Source organism: Cucurbita pepo, chromosome 14 (genome assembly GCF_057944985.1).
Source record: "Cucurbita pepo subsp. pepo isolate OVF chromosome 14, ASM5794498v1, whole genome shotgun sequence".
NCBI classification, from domain to species: Eukaryota; Viridiplantae; Streptophyta; class Magnoliopsida; order Cucurbitales; family Cucurbitaceae; genus Cucurbita; species Cucurbita pepo.
This window is the reverse complement of record NC_141811.1, coordinates 2329620-2347055: the sequence shown is the minus strand read 5'-3', so window position 1 is coordinate 2347055 and position 17436 is coordinate 2329620. Positions and strand designations below refer to the sequence as shown.

The following is a 17436-nucleotide window of genomic DNA, read 5'->3' as shown; positions in this document are numbered from 1 at the left end:
TAGCAAAAGTGAACATAATTTAACAGTAATTAGCGAGTATTTATTCTCTTCAAATAAAAGTTCAAATCACTATATTCGGTAATTGATATGTATTTATTCTGAGTTCAAATCACTATATTGACTATGTGGGAAAGAAAAATAGTAGTAAATTAATTATTACATAATCCTTCATATTTACATATTAAATAATCAATTAAAAAATTGAAATTTATTATTATTATTTTAATTATATTTCTATTAAAGCAAACAATTCAGTCTAATTTTAATAATGAAGGATGAAATGATAATGATGGAGTGAGTATAAAAAACATTATAGAAATTAAATTTCATGCGAACTTTAAGGTTAGGCCCAAATGTATTGAGCCTTGAGAGAAGGGAGGATAGGGTAGAGGTCCAAAAGGGTGATGGTCAGGCCCAAATATGGGCCCATTTATTGGACAATTTGAAGCATATTTTTCTCAGAAGGCGAGTTGAGTGCACGCGCTGCATGCGCCTCCTTACTATTTGTATATTGTTAGCGCTTTATGAGTAAAATCGCCGCTTTAAAGGAAGCTCAACTGCGCTAGCTTCCCCTTTCTTCGACACAACCGAAGCTCTCTAACACTCGCACATTTGCATTGGTGAATCCGCCTGAGGATTGTGGCGAATTTTTCCACGTTTGAGTCATCAAGAAGTTCTCTGTTCATTTCGCCCTCAGTTAAATCTCTCCTTGGGAGCTTTCTCGCTTAGTTTTTTTCCTCTCTGCTTTTCCTTTTGTTCGTAAAATGTCACAGGTGGTGGCTACGAGATCGATTCACAGCACATTCCTGTGTCCCAGCTCGGGATCTGTGCAAGACCGAGTAGACAGAGCTCGGTCTTTTGGTATTGGCTCCAAACTGTTGGGGCATGAGAAGAAGAGTTGGAATTTTGCACACAGGAGAAGTCTAATCACATCCAAGGGAGCTACTCAAGCTGAAGTTGTTCCGGTATCACCTGAGGATGTTCAGAAGGTTTGTGATCTTCTGGTTTGCTAGTTTTCTTTTTAAAGAAAAGGCTTTTATTTGCTTGTTACGAAAAGATTGAGGAAAAAGGGGGAGCTGGAGTCATGGAATTTGAATATTGAAATGACTTTTCTTAGAAGAATTGCGTAGTTGTCTGGAAGGGACGTAGCATTCAGGAAGCAAAGTGGTGTAGTTTATTTGTATAGCGTCAAGTTGTCTGGATCCATAATTTGTCATAGCTCCTGAATTTAGATGCGCAAAGTTTTTTGTACGGCTGGAAGCTTAATATGCTGTTGATATCTCTGAGAAAGTGAAGAATCTTCATACGTACTGGTTTTTCTTTAATCTTCGAATTTTCTAGCGGGAAAACACACATATCTTCATACATGCTCATACGGTTGCTCCAAAAGACTCTTCTAGTCTTCTTATTTTGTTTTAGTTTGAAAATGGATACTTTGCATCCTTCATTGGCTGCTAATGCAAGTGAATTCCAATTTTCACGTGTTAATACCTTTCTGAATCTTACTTATCAGGCAGATGAGCAATTTGAACATTTACGAGCAGTTCAACAACTTGGTGATACACCGGTTGGTATGTGGTCCAAGCCAACAGTTAGACGCAAGACAAAAATTGTGTGTACGATTGGACCTTCGACTGACACGAAGGAAATGATTTGGAAACTGGCTGAAGCTGGAATGAATGTTGCTCGATTGAATATGTCTCACGGAGACCATGCATCTCATCAGAAAGTTATAGATTTAGTCAGAGAATACAACGCCCAATCACAAGACAATTGCATTGCAATCATGCTAGACACCAAGGCAAGCTATTTGTATCCCCATATTTAATACATTCATTTCATTAACCCAGCAATAAATGTTGGTAGAAGATTATATTTCCATCTTTACCTGCCAGTGATTAATAATTAAATTCTAAAAGCAAGCCTATAGTTTCAACTCTACAATGGGTTTGCAATCTTCCTTGTGCCTTGTGTTTTTATTTATTTATTTATTTATTTTTTTATTTTTTTTTTTTCTCTTTTAAAGTTCTGATTTTTTTCTCAATCTCAGTTTCGGTCATTTTTATTAATATATATTAATTGTCTATTTCATTTTGTCAGGGTCCTGAGGTTAGGAGTGGTGACCTACCACAACCAATATTGTTAGAAAGTGGTCAGGAATTCACTTTCACCATACGGAGAGGTGTTAGCACTGCAGATTCTGTCAGTGTGAACTATGATGACTTTGTTAATGATGTAGAAGTTGGGGACATGATTCTTGTTGATGGTATGCTGATTTTTTTTAATTGCATTTTTTTTTCTACTTTCTGTATATATATTTCTACCCCGAGTTTGAAGCTTTATTTAGATAGAATACTGGATTACATTCCATGGGGTGATAAGTCTTGCTTTGAAGCACAGGAATATTGTATTCTACTAATTTCTTGATACATTTATGTTGCTTCCGTTTCCTCACGGTGACATGTTAATGCTTTTTAATGACAGTGAGCCGATACCCTTCTATTCTTATGGACTGTTTTCTTCCTTTTTCTTTTTTGGTCTCATGTGTTGTAAACTTGCTTTTCTATTTTAAAATAATGATTAATGTTCATTTTCATCTTACATCATAAGACTATAATAGTTGAAATTTTCTAAAGAAAATGAAGAACCTTTTTGTTATCATCTCATGCATTGTGCCAATATTGACTCTTTAATTCTATTATAGGTGGAATGATGTCGTTGATGGTGAAGTCTAAAACAGAGGATTCTGTCAAGTGTGAAGTTGTTGATGGAGGAGAGCTCAAGTCCAGGCGACATTTAAATGTTCGAGGGAAAAGTGCAACACTGCCTTCCATTACTGGTTGGACTTCAAATTAGCATATCCTACAGATTTCTCCTTTTAATAAAGTTTCTCCTTTCCTTATTTTCCTTTTTTCGCATTTGACTCAACAAATATGTTTTACTTCTACTGTTTCTTGCAGAGAAGGATTGGGATGATATTAAATTTGGAGTTGACAACAAAGTTGATTTTTACGCTGTCTCTTTCGTCAAGGATGCACAAGTAGTTCATGAGTTGAAGAAATATCTTAAGAGTAAATAGCTTCAGATCTCTATGTTGTGCTTAGAAAGTCAATTTGGATGCTGCATTCTTGTTAATCTGCTTTAGACTTGCTAACCTTCCTGACTCTGCAGGCTGTGATGCTGATATTCATGTGATTGTAAAAATAGAAAGCGCAGACTCCATACCAAATTTGCATTCAATTATTACAGCTTCTGATGGGGTAATTATTTGTTTTTCTTCATAGCCTCGTTTTTTGAGTTCCGATCAAATGTTTTCAATTTGTTGATAGTCTGGGTCTTGGTTGCTAATTTAAGGGCAAAATCCTCTTTTTTATGATTGTAGGCAATGGTTGCAAGAGGTGATCTTGGTGCCGAACTCCCTATTGAAGAGGTTCCACTTCTGCAGGTAGCTAAAATTTCCAATAAAAAAGAAGCAGTGGTGTTATTTTCTGTTTTATTTTCCCCCACTCAGGATGTTGTTATTTCGTATCTCATACTTTCTAAACATACTTGGTCGGCATGAAGGAGGAGATAATCAACCTGTGTCGAGGCATGGGGAAGGCTGTCATTGTGGCTACTAACATGCTTGAGAGTATGATTGTTCATCCGACACCAACCAGAGCAGAAGTATCTGACATTGCTATTGCAGTTAGAGAGGGTGCTGATGCAATCATGCTGTCTGGAGAAACTGCTCATGGAAAGTGAGTTATCTCTTTAGCTCTTTAGTATGCTACCAGTTAACCTGTGATTGGCTCAGACATTTGGGGCACAATATATTGTTTTGAAATCTTTAGTTCCTGAATATGCTATTAGTTAAACTTATGCTGTCTGGCTGAATGAAATTCTTGCTTATTCTAGAAATCTTTGGGATTTTTTGGTACCAATTATGTTATGTCTTTAGATCTTGCAATGGTTTTCAAGACTAAGTGTTCTATGGTGAGTAGTACATAATGATGTGATACTGCAAGACAAAAGTTCATTTCGATTAATTGATTTGACCAGCTAGAATGCATGATGTGCAGATATTGAGCATACTGTATAAAATTCCCAAAATAAGGGGAACCAATGAATCTAGAGTAACTATAACTTAGTCCAACCGACTTCTTTTGTTTTGGTGTCTATTTGATGAATAACGTAAATAAATTCTGTTCGTTCATTTGATCACCCGATTATGACAATTTCCAGATTCCCGTTAAAAGCTGTGAAAGTAATGCATACAGTTGCCTTACGGACTGAAGCAACCATAGAAGGTGGTCGAATGCCATTGAATCTTGGTCAAACATTCAAGGTTATTTAAAAACTACTAAATTTATGTTACTTCGATATGGACACTATTTCTTCAATAAGAACATGGTTTATTGCTTTCTCCCACCTCTATTCTATCATCATTCTTTTTTTTCATTATGATACTGACTTGATGACTTTTCATCCATGTAGAATCATATGAGCGAGATGTTTGCTTATCATGCAACGATGATGTCCAACACTCTTGGAACCTCAATAGTTGTCTTCACTAGAACTGGTTTCATGGCTATCCTCCTCAGCCATTATCGGCCATCTGGGACGACATTTGCCTTTACAAATGAGTGAGTTGCTTCTGTACTTAAGAGCCAATCATATAGATTATGGACCTAGATAGATTCTTACATTTTCCCGTCATTTTTGTTTATATTTATCTACCAGAATCTAAACTTGTGCTTATCAAACTGCATAATTAGTCTTTAGCCTTCTTTTTCTTTCCTTCACATTTCTTTGTCAATGCTATATGATTTTGATCATTCCTATTACCGTATTCTAAGTGTGAGCATCAGGCGCTCTTGTGGGTCGATCAAGTAAATGTCAGGTCACACACATACAAACATTCAAGTTCATTATTGATGAAAATGTTTGCAATTTCAATATGGATCCACTAAGTTGTTAAGCTACCCCTTGGATCTATAAAAAAGGGCCAGTATCATGGATGAAAATGCTTTTTCTTTATGTGATCAATTAAGTTATTCATGAATTTGAAATATACATTTTAGTTAGGCACTAGAATTTCAGGTATGATAGTTTCCTTAAATACCCTGTTGTGGCATGCAGTAAAAGGATACAACAAAGGTTGGCTTTATACCAGGGAGTATGCCCCTTATACATGCAATTCTCCGATGATGCTGAGCAGACCTTTAGCGATGCGTTATCTATGCTGCAGGTATCTTATCTGCCAATTTGATTTATTGTTTCTTCAGTATTCTTTTTAATGGCTTCTTAATATAATCTCTAGTTTCCATGTATGGGAATGTCGTTGACTCGTTGAGCTTGTCGTGTACAGAGGCAAGGAATGGTGAAGGAAGGAGAAGAGGTAGCACTCGTTCAGAGTGGCAAACAACCCATATGGCGGTTCCCATCTACTCACAATATTCAAGTCCGCAAAGTGTAGAGAGTAGAGAGCCAAGAGACGTGAGAAATGCCACTTAAACTGTTCTGCCAAGGTTATTTTCTAGAAATAAATCAAGTTTATTTTTGTTTGCTGGGTTATGTAGCCTAGTTTAGCTCTGATAAAAATTTTGGCTCACGCAGCTCCTAATCCCTCTTATCATCAGTAGTGTGTAGTTGATGTAGTTGAATTACAGCCTAGCTTCAGTATTTTCTGATTTCTGTCAATTCAATTCAGGGATTAGGCTTATCATACTTGCTTGATTTGTTTGTGCTGCTACAGAATCTAGTTCATCTTTTGGAGTTCTTATCTTAAAAAGAAAATGCTTCCTGTTCAGGTTAGAAACTATGAATTACGATTGTGGTAAGATATCGTTTACTTTAAGTATAAGCTCTCATGATTTTGCTTTTGGTTTCTCCAAAAAGTCTCTCATACTACTAATGGAGACTAATGGAGATGTATTCCTTATAAACTCATAATCATTCTCTTTATTCTCTTAATTAGTCAATCAGGATCATTGTGGGATTCCCCACCAACAATCCTCAATAGTCATTCCGAAAAATATAAACTTTTCTTCTTTTAAAAAATAATGCTTATAAACTCTCATTTTGAATTTTACCATTTGTTTCAAATATATTTTGAAAATGTTTCAAAACTACTCTTCTAAGAACTAATTTTGGTTTATATGACATTTTTATTTTATTTTTCTTGGATGAGACTTGAATCATAAAGTATGTCTCATGGAAAGTACAAACGACATAATTTATTTTATTTTTCATTAGAAGATTACATTACATAATTTATTTTATTTTTCATTAGAAGATTACATTACACATAAGAGACGCTTGGAACATAAAACATCTCTCAGGAGAGGAGATGTGAAGACGACCAGACATATTTTATTTATTAGACTTTATAGTATAATTATATATTAGACCTTTTTTATAATGGCAGCACTATATCCTGTTTGTTTGTCCCAATAGCGAGACCACAACATTACTCCTCCGTACCTTGGCGACCTCTTTATCCTTGGAAGTATTTGCGAAGTCAACACAGAAGGAGGAATATATCCACTTCCTGCAGCTTTTCTAGCTGCTGGCAGGCCAAGAAAGATCTTCCCCTTGCCCGGGACCGACGACGTCCAGCGGTTCCACGACGATATGAGCTTGTTGATGTTACCAGGTGCGTACTGGCATGGAGCATTGTTGTAGAATTGAACCCAAACGTAGTCGAAAAGGCCTGTGTTCAGGGCTTTGCCAAGAAACCTATCTGGGAATGGACATTGAGGAGCAGCTGATAAGTAAACTCGTCTGCTTGGCTTACTGAAGCCCTTTAGGTTCCTTGCAAGGAGATTCCAGTTTGCTGTCGAGCCGAGCTCAATGTCGAAGTCTATTCCATCCAACACTGCGTCGCCCAACGGGCGAGCGGATGATCGGCCACCGAGGTAGTGGTTGTAGAGATATGTCGCGAAGCTTTTGGCATCAGCAGGAGAAGCCAGGGAGTAGCTTCCAATGCCACCACCAATGGAGAGAAGAACTTTGATCCCTTTGCTTTGGCAGAACTTAATGTTACGACTGGCCACCGTGCACCCGCCGTTCGCGGGGTTGCAATGCCCAGCGAGGTTGATCGACGGGGTGCGACCGCTGCCAAACTTGTTGAGAAAAGCAAGCATAACGTACTTGTATCTTCCGGTGGCACATGCTTCTCTCAGAGTTCCTTCAGAAGCACTTTGGCCCCAGTAGATGGCAATGCTGCCTCCATAGGAGGTCGAAACATGAGCCAAGAGAAGGAGAGACAGAATTGGAACAAGGGTTTGCAAACTTGTAGCCATTTTTGCTATGAGATTGCTTTTGCTTTCTTGGTTTGAGGTTTGGAAGTGGTTTGGTGCTATTTATAGAGTGTAGCAAGCTTGTGTTTGAAAATTTCAACCATGAAACTGATATAGAAAAATATAGAGATGTGTTGAGACTATGTTGTTGATATCATTATTGTAATGTTGCTTAAATTTAAAGCCTTTGACAAGGACAGAAGTTTCATTAGTTTTATAACTATTTAGGCTTATAGATAAGAACAGAAGCATAAAAAATTTGGGTTGAATCTTAAACGGTTGACCTCGTAAATTTAGGATTAATACAATGGGCAGGCCTTCAAGATAATGTTTAATTTGAATTATTCTAAAACCAAGAATGATGACTAAACCAAGGGCAGATGCTTGGATCTGGCTAAGCAGGGTTATTGATTAGGTCGATAAAATCTCGCAATTGTGTGTGCGCTTCTAAGTTCAAAACATGCATGTCTAGAATAATATAGAGATTGGTAGAAATAATTGTGTATCTTCAACGAGGATGATCCCTTCGAGATCATTCGTGAATATCTTAGAGAGTTTTCTTTTGCATTGATAGGTAATAGTGCGATACTTTTTAGGTCGATTTTAAGATGGTTCGTGAACTTTATATCTGCATTTTAATGAATTTAAAGCTAGCTTGAGTGCATATATTTTTAAGGATTGAAAGTAAGATTTAGCTGACAAGAAATTCTAGTATCAATTTTACAATACAATCTGTAGTGAAAAATTCAAATTTTAAATCCTTTACAAGCTTCACATTTTCTATGTGTTATCCTAATATGAACTTGCAACCCACACAAACGATTTGACTTTGGGTTGGCACTAGCCAATTAGGGCTCGACACTTTGGTCAATTAATATCATTTTTTAACATACCTATATCATACTTTATATTTATTCGATTCTATATCTTTGTATTATAAGGTTAAAAAAAGACTTACATAAACATAATTCAATTGACTCTTAAAACATTATTACTTGGATCATTTGAATATCAACCCGCTTACATTTCACCGTTACTACTATGTTCAAAAAATATCTATAAAATTTTAAAGTAGTTTTATCTTTATAAAAAAAAAATTCTTACCATCAATATATGAACAAAAATCGTCTATCTACCCGTCATTGGTTATCTACTCAAAATAAGTTTATAAATATTTTTTAAACAGATTTTTTTTTAATCTTTTAAAATTAGTTATGCATTGTTGATGTGAAGGGTAAATTTTTTCTAACTTTATTAGAAAATAATAAGTATTTTATCAGTTAATTAGTCTGAAATTTGATGCAGATTTTCTAATTGTAGAGCTTAAAAATAATAATAAAATAAAATACTCCCAGATAACCGATAACGGGGTTTACCCTCTCTCGCTTTCTTTTCGGGGTTTCGTTCTTAGTCCTCCGAGTCCTACCTTGAAAGTGGGAGGACCCTCTCTCTGTGCTTCCATTTCTATCAGGAGTTTGCAAATAAATTAGCGATTCTGATAAGTATACGTATAGATATAGATTGATAGGATAATGTCCATCACTTTTGCTTTTCAGTCTCTCTGTACCAATGTTTTCCCATCTCCCGTTTCAAATCATCCCGAAATTTCATCGATTTGGCGTCCCATTTCCACTAAACTCCCACAATTACGCAACCCCATCTCTCAATCCTTCAGGAAAAGCTTGAGCATTGTCTCTTCCAAGTCATCCGAGGCAGAGGAGCTCTCTGCTCCAGAGGACGAGTGGCTGAACAAGCTTCCGGAAAAGAAGAAGCCCTTGTACTCTCACAGTTTGCCTTGCATCGAGGCTTGGTTAAAGAACTTGGGATTTTACCAGAGTAACGAGGACCGAGCCGTGTGGCTAATCGAGAAGCCTGAATGGCACGCTCAGCTCTCCCTGGATGTCACCGACCTCTATATAAGGTTCGCAATAGGTCTCCTTTTTGTGATTTTATGACGTGGATTTGTGTTTTTCAATCTGGATTTTGGTTCTTTATCGTTTAATTGCGTTTTCTGATTAGGGTTATTTCGTGAATTGAATTGTTGGAGTTGCCCTACATGTTACTTTCTTATCAGGAAACAAACTTTAGTTTGAGAATTTTGTTGGAGTCCTTTTCCCATGATTTTACTTTAGGTTGTTTAACTTGTGTAAGATATCGATTGCATTTTGATTCTGGGGTTGTGTTCATTCAAGCATCCATATGACAACTGCTTCGTTTAGGTTGCTTAAGTGATATGCTTGTTTTATGTATTAAATCTCCACAGAGATTAGAAACTGATGCCTTGCAGTTGTCATTATTGAAACTATGGTCAAGATTGAGCTGGGAGAATGGGCAATTCTCTATTATTTTGCCTCTGGACTGGTTATAATAGAGAGGTGGGTTTGTAAATGTTTAAGTAGGATATTGAGAGTGTAAAATTTTGAGGTATTGAGCGGTCAACCATTCACTCTCGAGATTCATATGGATCAATCGACCTCGAATGCAATATAATTGTCCAGAAAGTGGGTTTGTAAACTTCAAAGGTTGCTTACAACTTCAAATGGAAACGGGATCTGTTCCGTTTTGAAGTGTGAACATTTTGCAGATGCAAAAGAACATTAGTCATTCCTGCAAATGGAGGACCTTAGTTTAGGCTCCTCTGTTACATCCAGTTGAATTTATCCTTGTAATATAGATTTAGTTGCACAGCCTAGCTCAGTCTCTTTTCCACATGCCAGTAACTTTCCCAACAGATGACCAGGGAGAATTGTTATAGCCTGGCTGTTACCGTTGTTTTGAAACTTGATCGGGTTTTAAATTCTCTTGGTTGCTCGTAAACGTCTTGCAGTGCACCAAAATGTTTAAATCACGAATGAAACTTCCCCAACTTTTTGGTTGTGAGAGTAGAGAGAGGCTAGCTGGTGTGTTTCAATTCTGGCTTTTGAGTCTGATAATTCATTATCAATTGTTCTGGAAGAATACTTTCTTTCTTACGATTCGATTGTCAAACACAACTATTACAATATAAGGAAACGATGATAACCTTCCAGCAATCTCGAGAGTTCCAGAAATCGAACCGTTGTTCCATCCAAAATACAAAGCATAGTGATAACAAAGAGACTACTTACTAATACACTACTGCTAGCCTAACAAACCTCCCTAAACGAATTATCCTCAAGTCAATTCCCACGTTACCTCTTCTAGTGAATACACGATTGGGGGCAATGCAACTCATCACTCACATGTGCACACACGAAAAGGTAAACACGAACCAACCGAAAATGGCAGTTCGGTTATTGGTCTTGTGGTGAAAAGTTCTGTTACTGGCTTTGAATTTGATAGTTACACAATGCACATGTTGGTTTTGCAGGTATCTAAAGAGTGGACCAGGAAATCTTGAGAAAGACGTGGAGAGGAGATTTAGCTATGCACTAAGCAGAGAAGATATTGAGAATGCTGTACTCGGAGGACCATGAACACAGTTTATCATTACTCCATGTATTGCAATCATTCATTCCTTTCTGTCAATATATATATAACATAATTTCTTGATCTTTTTTCTTCCCATTCCACAATTGGTAGCAATGAAATCCACTTTTTGTTCACTACACTCTACCTTTCAATGCTGTACTGCTTTGATGAACAGGGGTAATAAAATTGATAGAACACATATTCTTCTCCCCACAAAATTTACTGGTACTGATGAACATTAATGCAGTTTGAGAATGGAATTTGGGAAGATACTTTCCAAACTCTTGAATCCCTAACGAAACTAATTGCTTAGGAAATGGGTTGGATCAGAACATATCTTTCCCTACCAAAATGTGGTTATTACAGATTAATAAAGCTTCTCTGATGGGGAAATGGCCATTTCTGAATGAAGCAGATTGCATCAGAACAAATAGCTTCAAGATCCATTCCCCATTATTGAATTTCTCGTCAGAAAGCAAAAGAACAAATAGGTTCAAAGTTCATTCTGCAGATGGTGAGTGAGACCAGTATTCTTTCACAAGCTGTCCAAATAGAGACCCTTCTCTCTTGATCAATGTGCTCGGTTCGTCATATTCTGCTATTCTCCCTGAAAATTGTGCATAACAAAACCAGGATTGATTCATTTTTAAACTTGTTTTTGACTGAATTCTTTGCTTAAGAATATTAAAATCCTCGCAAAACTTACCATCACTGATAGCAAGCACCATTGTGCAATCCATAACAGTTGGGATTCTATGAGCAACTGTAATCACAGTACAGTCTGCGAACTCGGATCGAATAGTTTTCTGCAGAATCATATCCGTGGCGTTGTCGATCGATGCAGTTGCTTCGTCAAGCACTAATATTCGACTTCTCCTCAACAACGCACGACCCAAACAGAAAAGTTGGCGCTGTCCCATGCTCCAGTTTGAGCCATCTTCCACGACTGGTATTCACAAAATGTTAGCCATTGACAACCAGAATTCTACTAGGAGAAACTAGAAAAACATTACCCAAGGAATCCAATCCCGCTTCTTTCTCTTCCACAGCCTCTCTAAGTTGACACTTTCCAAGAACCTGCATGATCAAGAGGTAGAAACTTCAGAACTATGGCGAAGCATATATTATGCAGAATGAACTCGTCAAGAACAAACTATCACCCACCTCCCATATTTCATCATCAGAATGCTGAACTAAGGGGTCCAAATTGTATCTAACGGTCCCTTTAAAAAGGGTTGGATCTTGAGGTATAATTCCAAAGCGTGAACGCAGGTCATGAAGTCCAATCGAGCAGATATCGATACCATCCACTAAAATCTTCCCTCCCGCTGGCTCAACCAAGCGGAATATGGCACTTAAAAGAGTAGATTTCCCACTCCCAGTTCGACCAACAATCCCAATCTTATGTCCTCCTTCAAACGTGCAGCTAATGCCATGAAGAACAAGGGGCGAATTGGGTCTGTACCGAATCTGTAAAACAATACCATAATGGTTACTTTGCTGATCCTCCTCAAAGGTTTCAGCTTTTAACTAACATATACAGTACCTTCAAGTCGATTATCTCCACTTTTCCGACAGAAGGCCAGTTGGTCGGGGGACGGTTCTCTTCGATGATTTCAGGAGCCTCACTTGATAAATGCATGTATTGGTTTAATCTCTCTACAGAAATGATGTGATTGGCTAGATTACATTGATTCTGGATGGAGAAGACCAGTGATACGTTCAAAGAAAGGCCATAAGAGAGTGCCATTCCAACGAAACCTTCAAGAAAAACATAGAACTTAGTAACATTGACATCTAAAAATTGTAGATTTGATATCTGAAAATGATAAAAATATTAAATCCGCACCAGGGCTGAAGCTTCCAGTTGGTAGCAACACTATGCAAAAGGCAGCGGAGGCAAGAACCACTGCGCTGAGCATCTCTAACCGCTGTATCAGCCACTCGTTGGCTGAAAAATTGTGAAAAAATGGACTGGCATTTCCATCAACAAATTCAAGATTTTTCTTGAAGAATCGCTCTTCCTCTGCAAAAGCTCTAATTGTCACTGCTCCAGCTATAGATTCCGACAAATGGTTAGCTACTATTGACTTCGTTGTTCCATTAAGACGCATGAGTTCTTTAGCAGAAGCGAAATAGTATCTCTGTGCAAAAAAACATGACTTTTCCTTGTCAGTTCATATCTCAGCTCATATCAGTCAGTACTCCACTAGTAAAATATTCATTACCTGCAAGCAAATTGCCAAAACGATTGTTGGTATGGAGATGAACAGAACTTGCCAGGTGATGACGGCTAAAACTCCAAGAGCAGCATAAGCATTGGCGGTCGCACCCACAGCAAATATTAAGCTAAATGGGACATCAAGATCAACAATGCTAAGATCCATTGAGACCTATAAAAGGATAAACAAACATAAGAAACTTGGTTTCATTCCATTCTCAAAAGGGCTGTGTTGCAGCTCGAGATGTTTACCCGACTGAGTATCCTTCCAAGAGGTGTGGAGTCATAGAACGACATCGGCGAACGAAAAAGAGATGTAAGTAGCTGAGAAAACAATGATTTTGATGATTGCAATCCCAAAAGAGCTGTTAAAACTGATCTAGCAACCAAGAATGATATTGAAGAAACTCCAATCAACAAGTAAACTACGATCAAGCGTGTGTTGCTGACATTGGGACTGTCAATGTTGGAAGCCATCCAAGAGTTTTGCGTTATCCCACATGCCACAAATGCTAAATGGGAGAGAACATCCAAGGAAAAGAATAAGAACCCTTTGTTCTGATTCAGATACTGAATATAAGGCTTGAATCCAGAGTCCCCCACTTCGCGTTCCTCCTGCTTGATTAACTGATTAGCATCATCAGATGCTGCTACAGACAGCTTCTCTGTATAAGATGTCTTAATCTCTTTACAAGATGTTCTTAAGCTCTTGATAGCAGAGAAATCTGCAAGCCTTTCAGTCCCAGCAGTCTCTTTGTGTGCATTGACAAGGTCCTGAAATTCTTTGCTATGTGCCAACAACTGATCGTAAGGGCCCGCTTCTAGAATTTCCCCGTCGGACATCAGCTGCCGGTGGCAATCACAAATTTGGATGTTAGAAATGAGCATTCAAACAGCTGAATCTTGGTTCAAAACAGAGTACGAGGAGCAAAGCAACTAAATTTTGTAAAGAACATGTTTGGAAAAGTTGCTATGAACCTACCAGGACAGAATCAAAAGCAGGCAGGAAATCAACTTGATGAGTCACAAGAAGAACTGTCTTTCCCGAGAGAGCTTCCACAACATATCCCTGACATGGACCCAATTAGCTTTTGATTCTGTTTGAGCAATTAAAAAGATTGAGAATTTGTGAATTACATTGAACAAACTTGTGGCAGTATGAGCATCAACAGCACTAAACGGATCATCCAAAAGATATATATCGGCATTTTGATACAGTGCTCGTGCGAGTTGAATCCTCTGCTTTTGTCCACCGCTGAGATTTACTCCTCTTTCCCCAATCTCAGTGAGATCACCATAAGGGAGTAACTCAAGATCCTTCACCAATGAACACTTCTCGAGTGTTTCTTGATATCTCCAATTCTCCATTTCAGAGCCGAATAAAATGTTATCCCGAATGGACCCTGTTTGGATCCATGCTGATTGAGACACATAAGCAATCCTTCCATGAACTTCAATCTGTGAAATGAATTTAGAGGGCCATTTAAATCATATCATCATGAATTCAGCTATGAAATATGGTGATAGAACTTACATTTCCCTCAACATTTGGAATTTCACCAAGAATGGCTGCTAGAAGAGTTGATTTCCCTGAGCCAACTTCTCCACAAATTGCAAGCTTTGAACCTGGCCTGACCTCTAGATTAATGTTATGAAGAGTAGGCTTCATTGAACTCTCTTCCCATGAGAAAGATGCTGAGCTGATCCGAATGGAGCAGTCATCATTCATCTTCGTTTGCTTTCTACAAACACTTGAACTTTGCAGCTCAGGTGCCTCCAGGAAGTTAACAATCCGTGTAAATGAGACCCGTGCTTGAATGATCGCCGCAATGACATCCCCCATGGATCTAACAGGTTCTTGAACAAGACGCAATGCAGACACAAAGGTGAAGACATTATTGGCATGTAGCGGTATGTTCAAAAAGCTACAAGCTCCAAAGGTTGCAATAGAGACAATAACAGGAGATGACCAAAAGAGAATGCCATTATATCCCTTTCGATACTGCACGGCTGACAACCACTTGTGCTCTTCCTTTCTTAGCTTCTCAATTACATTCTTGAAATGGGTTTCCCAAGCATATAACTTCAAGACTTTCATGTTTACAAGAGCCTCAGTGAACGTCTTCAATCTCTCGTCTTGTGCTGCCATTAGTTTACTCTGAAACTTATGTTGTAGCTTGGCAATTGGAGTATTGCCAACTACGCATAGAACTATCACGATGAAGGAGGCAATGGCTGCAATTCCCACTGCTTTGTAGAGGATCAGAAGTGCAATGCAGAGCTGAACACTCGTGGTCCAAGTTTGATGGAACCAAAATGAGAATTCTCCGATCCTATAGGCGTCGACCGTGACGTAGTTCATGATTTCGCCACTCGAGTGCATCAACTTAGCTTCATTGGACAATCGCAATTGCTTCTTGTAAATGGCAGCTGAGAGCAAAGACCTGACTTTAAGACCAACAAGCCTGGCTCTGAAGTACCATTGCCTTTGTGATATGGATTCTATGCTTTTTGAGAAGAAAAGTGAAATGGCAAGCACAAGACCTTCATATTTGAAGCTTTGATGTCCCTGAGCCACCAAAATGAAGGCATTAAGAAGCAGAGGACCAGCAGAGATAAAGAGTATCTTCAACAAAGCGAAGAATCCAGACAAGAATATGTCCCTCCGATGGCATGAAAGGATGACTTTGAGGACTGATGGTTGGGAACTTTGCTCTCTTCTTTTGTGCTCATTCATTTGGTTTACGAACTGTAAGTAACAACTTTCAGCTCGATCCGCCTCGCGCATCATCGGTATATCTTCACAGTTGAGAGTCTTCTTCTTCCCTCTTTTCATTAAAGGATTCATCCACCAAAACGAAATTTTACCCAACAATCCAGCTTTGGCTAATGGAGTAACAGGATCAAGCTTACCGCTTTCATTGGCCTCACCATTTAATGGGGTGTAAAGACCATTCCCATTGATGCTCTCCTCACTATCTTGGAGACTAAAACAACCAAAACAGCAAAACAATAATAGAACCGATCCTAGAACAGATAGAACATCTAACACCATCTTTGCTGATACCATTTTGCTCGATACAGCATCAAAAAGTGAAAGGATACAAATAATCCCAGCAAACATGAATGCCACAATGGACAATAGGCGCAAGAAGGGTCTTGGAAGCTGTTTACTCCAGCAGCTAATAATAGAGCTCACCAACAACCATGTGAAGCCATGGAAGGAAGCTGATAACCACAGCTGCAAAGGCAAAGCACTGTGATCTTTCCTCAACTTCTCCACCAAACTCCAAATGCCTAAACTAAGATACACCAATCCAACACAGCCATTGAAGATAGCAGACAAACTCCGCAAACCCGAGCCGCCACGAATTCGATTCGACATGTGAACTCTTTTCATTGACTTCCCCACAATATTGGATAGAAGCAAGATCAAGAGTAGAAAATCAAAAGAAATGATCAAGGCTTGAGTAATACATGAAGAGGAATGAGAAAGAAATCCATAGTCAAAACCACAAGGTCTGTCCGTACCACTAGAACAATCATACCCTCCACAGAACGCACCCCATATGTCCTCCATTCCCCTCAATTAGATATCAAAATTTAGGCTCTTCGCATCACGCTTCCATTCAACCCTTATCTAAAAGAAGAGAACCCTCTAGAGATAGATAAACTTTTTGAAATCAGAAACAGAAATTCACGTGGGTTTTGGAAGAAGAAGAGGATCACAGACTCTGTGACGAACAAAACGGCTCAAATTCTCAAACAAAAGTTCAAAATTCCACCTTTTTTGTAGACCCAAAAGGGGGAAATCATGTAAAAAGCTTTGAAAGGAAGTGCAGAGTTCTTTGTGGGGTTTAATTTCTTATTTCTCTTTCGTTAAGGTGGGAAAAGGTCGTTGTTTTTGGATGAAAACAAGAAAATGGCGTAAGGAGTATGCAATTCGAGGGCTCGTTAAGAACCAAACGAAAACAGAAGGCACGTAGGAGAGTGAATGGAGGAGGAAAGGTCCATAAATGGTTGAAGGAAGGGAAGAGACGACGTTACGTTAAATATTGAGTTGTGAAGGCGTCATGGCTCACGTCCAACTGATAATAGCGGACGTCCAAACCTTTTGTCGCGACCTTTTTATCATCTTCTGCTACGCTGTCTTTTCGTCAAGAGCCTGTTTTTTTTGTCGACAGAGGTTTAATTATGAATACCCATTTTTGTTTCTTTATCTTCCACATACTCTATTCTCACTCATTTATATATATTTTTATTTATGTTTTAAAATTATTTATTTTTATTTTTAAGTTTAATTAATAATTGAATTACTTACCGAAAATAAATGGAGAGAGTATTACTCACTTATAAATGCATATGCATGATCATCTCCTAAATTAGTTATGATTTAATTTTTTTTTATTTGTATTTATTCTTCACAATTTCTTAATTTTCTTATTTTTTAGTGTTATTTTTTTTTTTTTTTGTTAGGTAAAA

The 17436-nt window shown here is 38.0% G+C and overlaps 3 protein-coding genes across 3 annotated transcripts; 2 read left to right on the top strand and 1 right to left on the bottom strand.

The window, feature by feature from the left end:
• The first annotated feature begins 535 nt into the window (after positions 1–535).
• On the top strand, positions 536–5803 carry LOC111810026 (plastidial pyruvate kinase 2). The gene is made up of 12 exons (XM_023696561.2): positions 536–989; positions 1514–1801; positions 2101–2266; positions 2705–2839; positions 2961–3071; positions 3172–3260; positions 3383–3445; positions 3565–3740; positions 4225–4327; positions 4477–4625; positions 5122–5230; positions 5351–5803. Exons 1-12 carry the CDS (start codon positions 765–767, stop codon positions 5456–5458), a joined length of 1722 nt encoding a protein of 573 aa, XP_023552329.1. The 5' UTR covers positions 536–764; the 3' UTR covers positions 5459–5803.
• Positions 5804–8694: 2891 nt separating this feature from the next.
• LOC111810028 (tRNA dimethylallyltransferase) lies at positions 8695–10867 on the top strand. The gene is made up of 2 exons (XM_023696563.2): positions 8695–9204; positions 10633–10867. Exons 1-2 carry the CDS (start codon positions 8816–8818, stop codon positions 10736–10738), a joined length of 495 nt encoding a protein of 164 aa, XP_023552331.1. The 5' UTR covers positions 8695–8815; the 3' UTR covers positions 10739–10867.
• Positions 10868–10919: 52 nt separating this feature from the next.
• LOC111810024 (ABC transporter C family member 10) lies at positions 10920–16977 on the bottom strand. The gene is made up of 11 exons (XM_023696558.2): positions 14489–16977; positions 14092–14412; positions 13937–14023; positions 13207–13800; positions 12962–13126; positions 12583–12877; positions 12280–12494; positions 11898–12203; positions 11747–11810; positions 11440–11679; positions 10920–11340 (listed from the first exon to the last, which is right to left on the bottom strand). The coding sequence occupies exons 1-11, from the start codon at positions 16532–16534 to the stop codon at positions 11234–11236; spliced, it is 4440 nt and encodes a 1479-aa protein (XP_023552326.2). The 5' UTR covers positions 16535–16977; the 3' UTR covers positions 10920–11233.
• Between the last annotated feature and the right edge of the window lie 459 nt (positions 16978–17436).

Bases quoted from the DNA above. Each gene is read 5' to 3' on its own strand.
- LOC111810026 (XM_023696561.2), top strand. From the start codon at position 765: ATGTCACAGGTGGTGGCTACGAGATCGATTCACAGCACATTCCTGTGT. The intron at 3,261-3,382 runs GTAATTATTTGT...TTATGATTGTAG, and splicing joins TTATTACAGCTTCTGATGGG to GCAATGGTTGCAAGAGGTGA. The intron at 4,626-5,121 runs GTGAGTTGCTTC...TGTGGCATGCAG, and splicing joins ACATTTGCCTTTACAAATGA to TAAAAGGATACAACAAAGGT.
- LOC111810028 (XM_023696563.2), top strand. From the start codon at position 8,816: ATGTCCATCACTTTTGCTTTTCAGTCTCTCTGTACCAATGTTTTCCCA. The intron at 9,205-10,632 runs GTTCGCAATAGG...TTGGTTTTGCAG, and splicing joins GTCACCGACCTCTATATAAG to GTATCTAAAGAGTGGACCAG.
- LOC111810024 (XM_023696558.2), bottom strand. From the start codon at position 16,534: ATGGAGGACATATGGGGTGCGTTCTGTGGAGGGTATGATTGTTCTAGT. The intron at 14,413-14,488 runs GTAAGTTCTATC...TTCATTTCACAG, and splicing joins TTCCAAATGTTGAGGGAAAT to ATTGAAGTTCATGGAAGGAT. The intron at 11,811-11,897 runs GTGGGTGATAGT...TTGATCATGCAG, and splicing joins CTGATGATGAAATATGGGAG to GTTCTTGGAAAGTGTCAACT.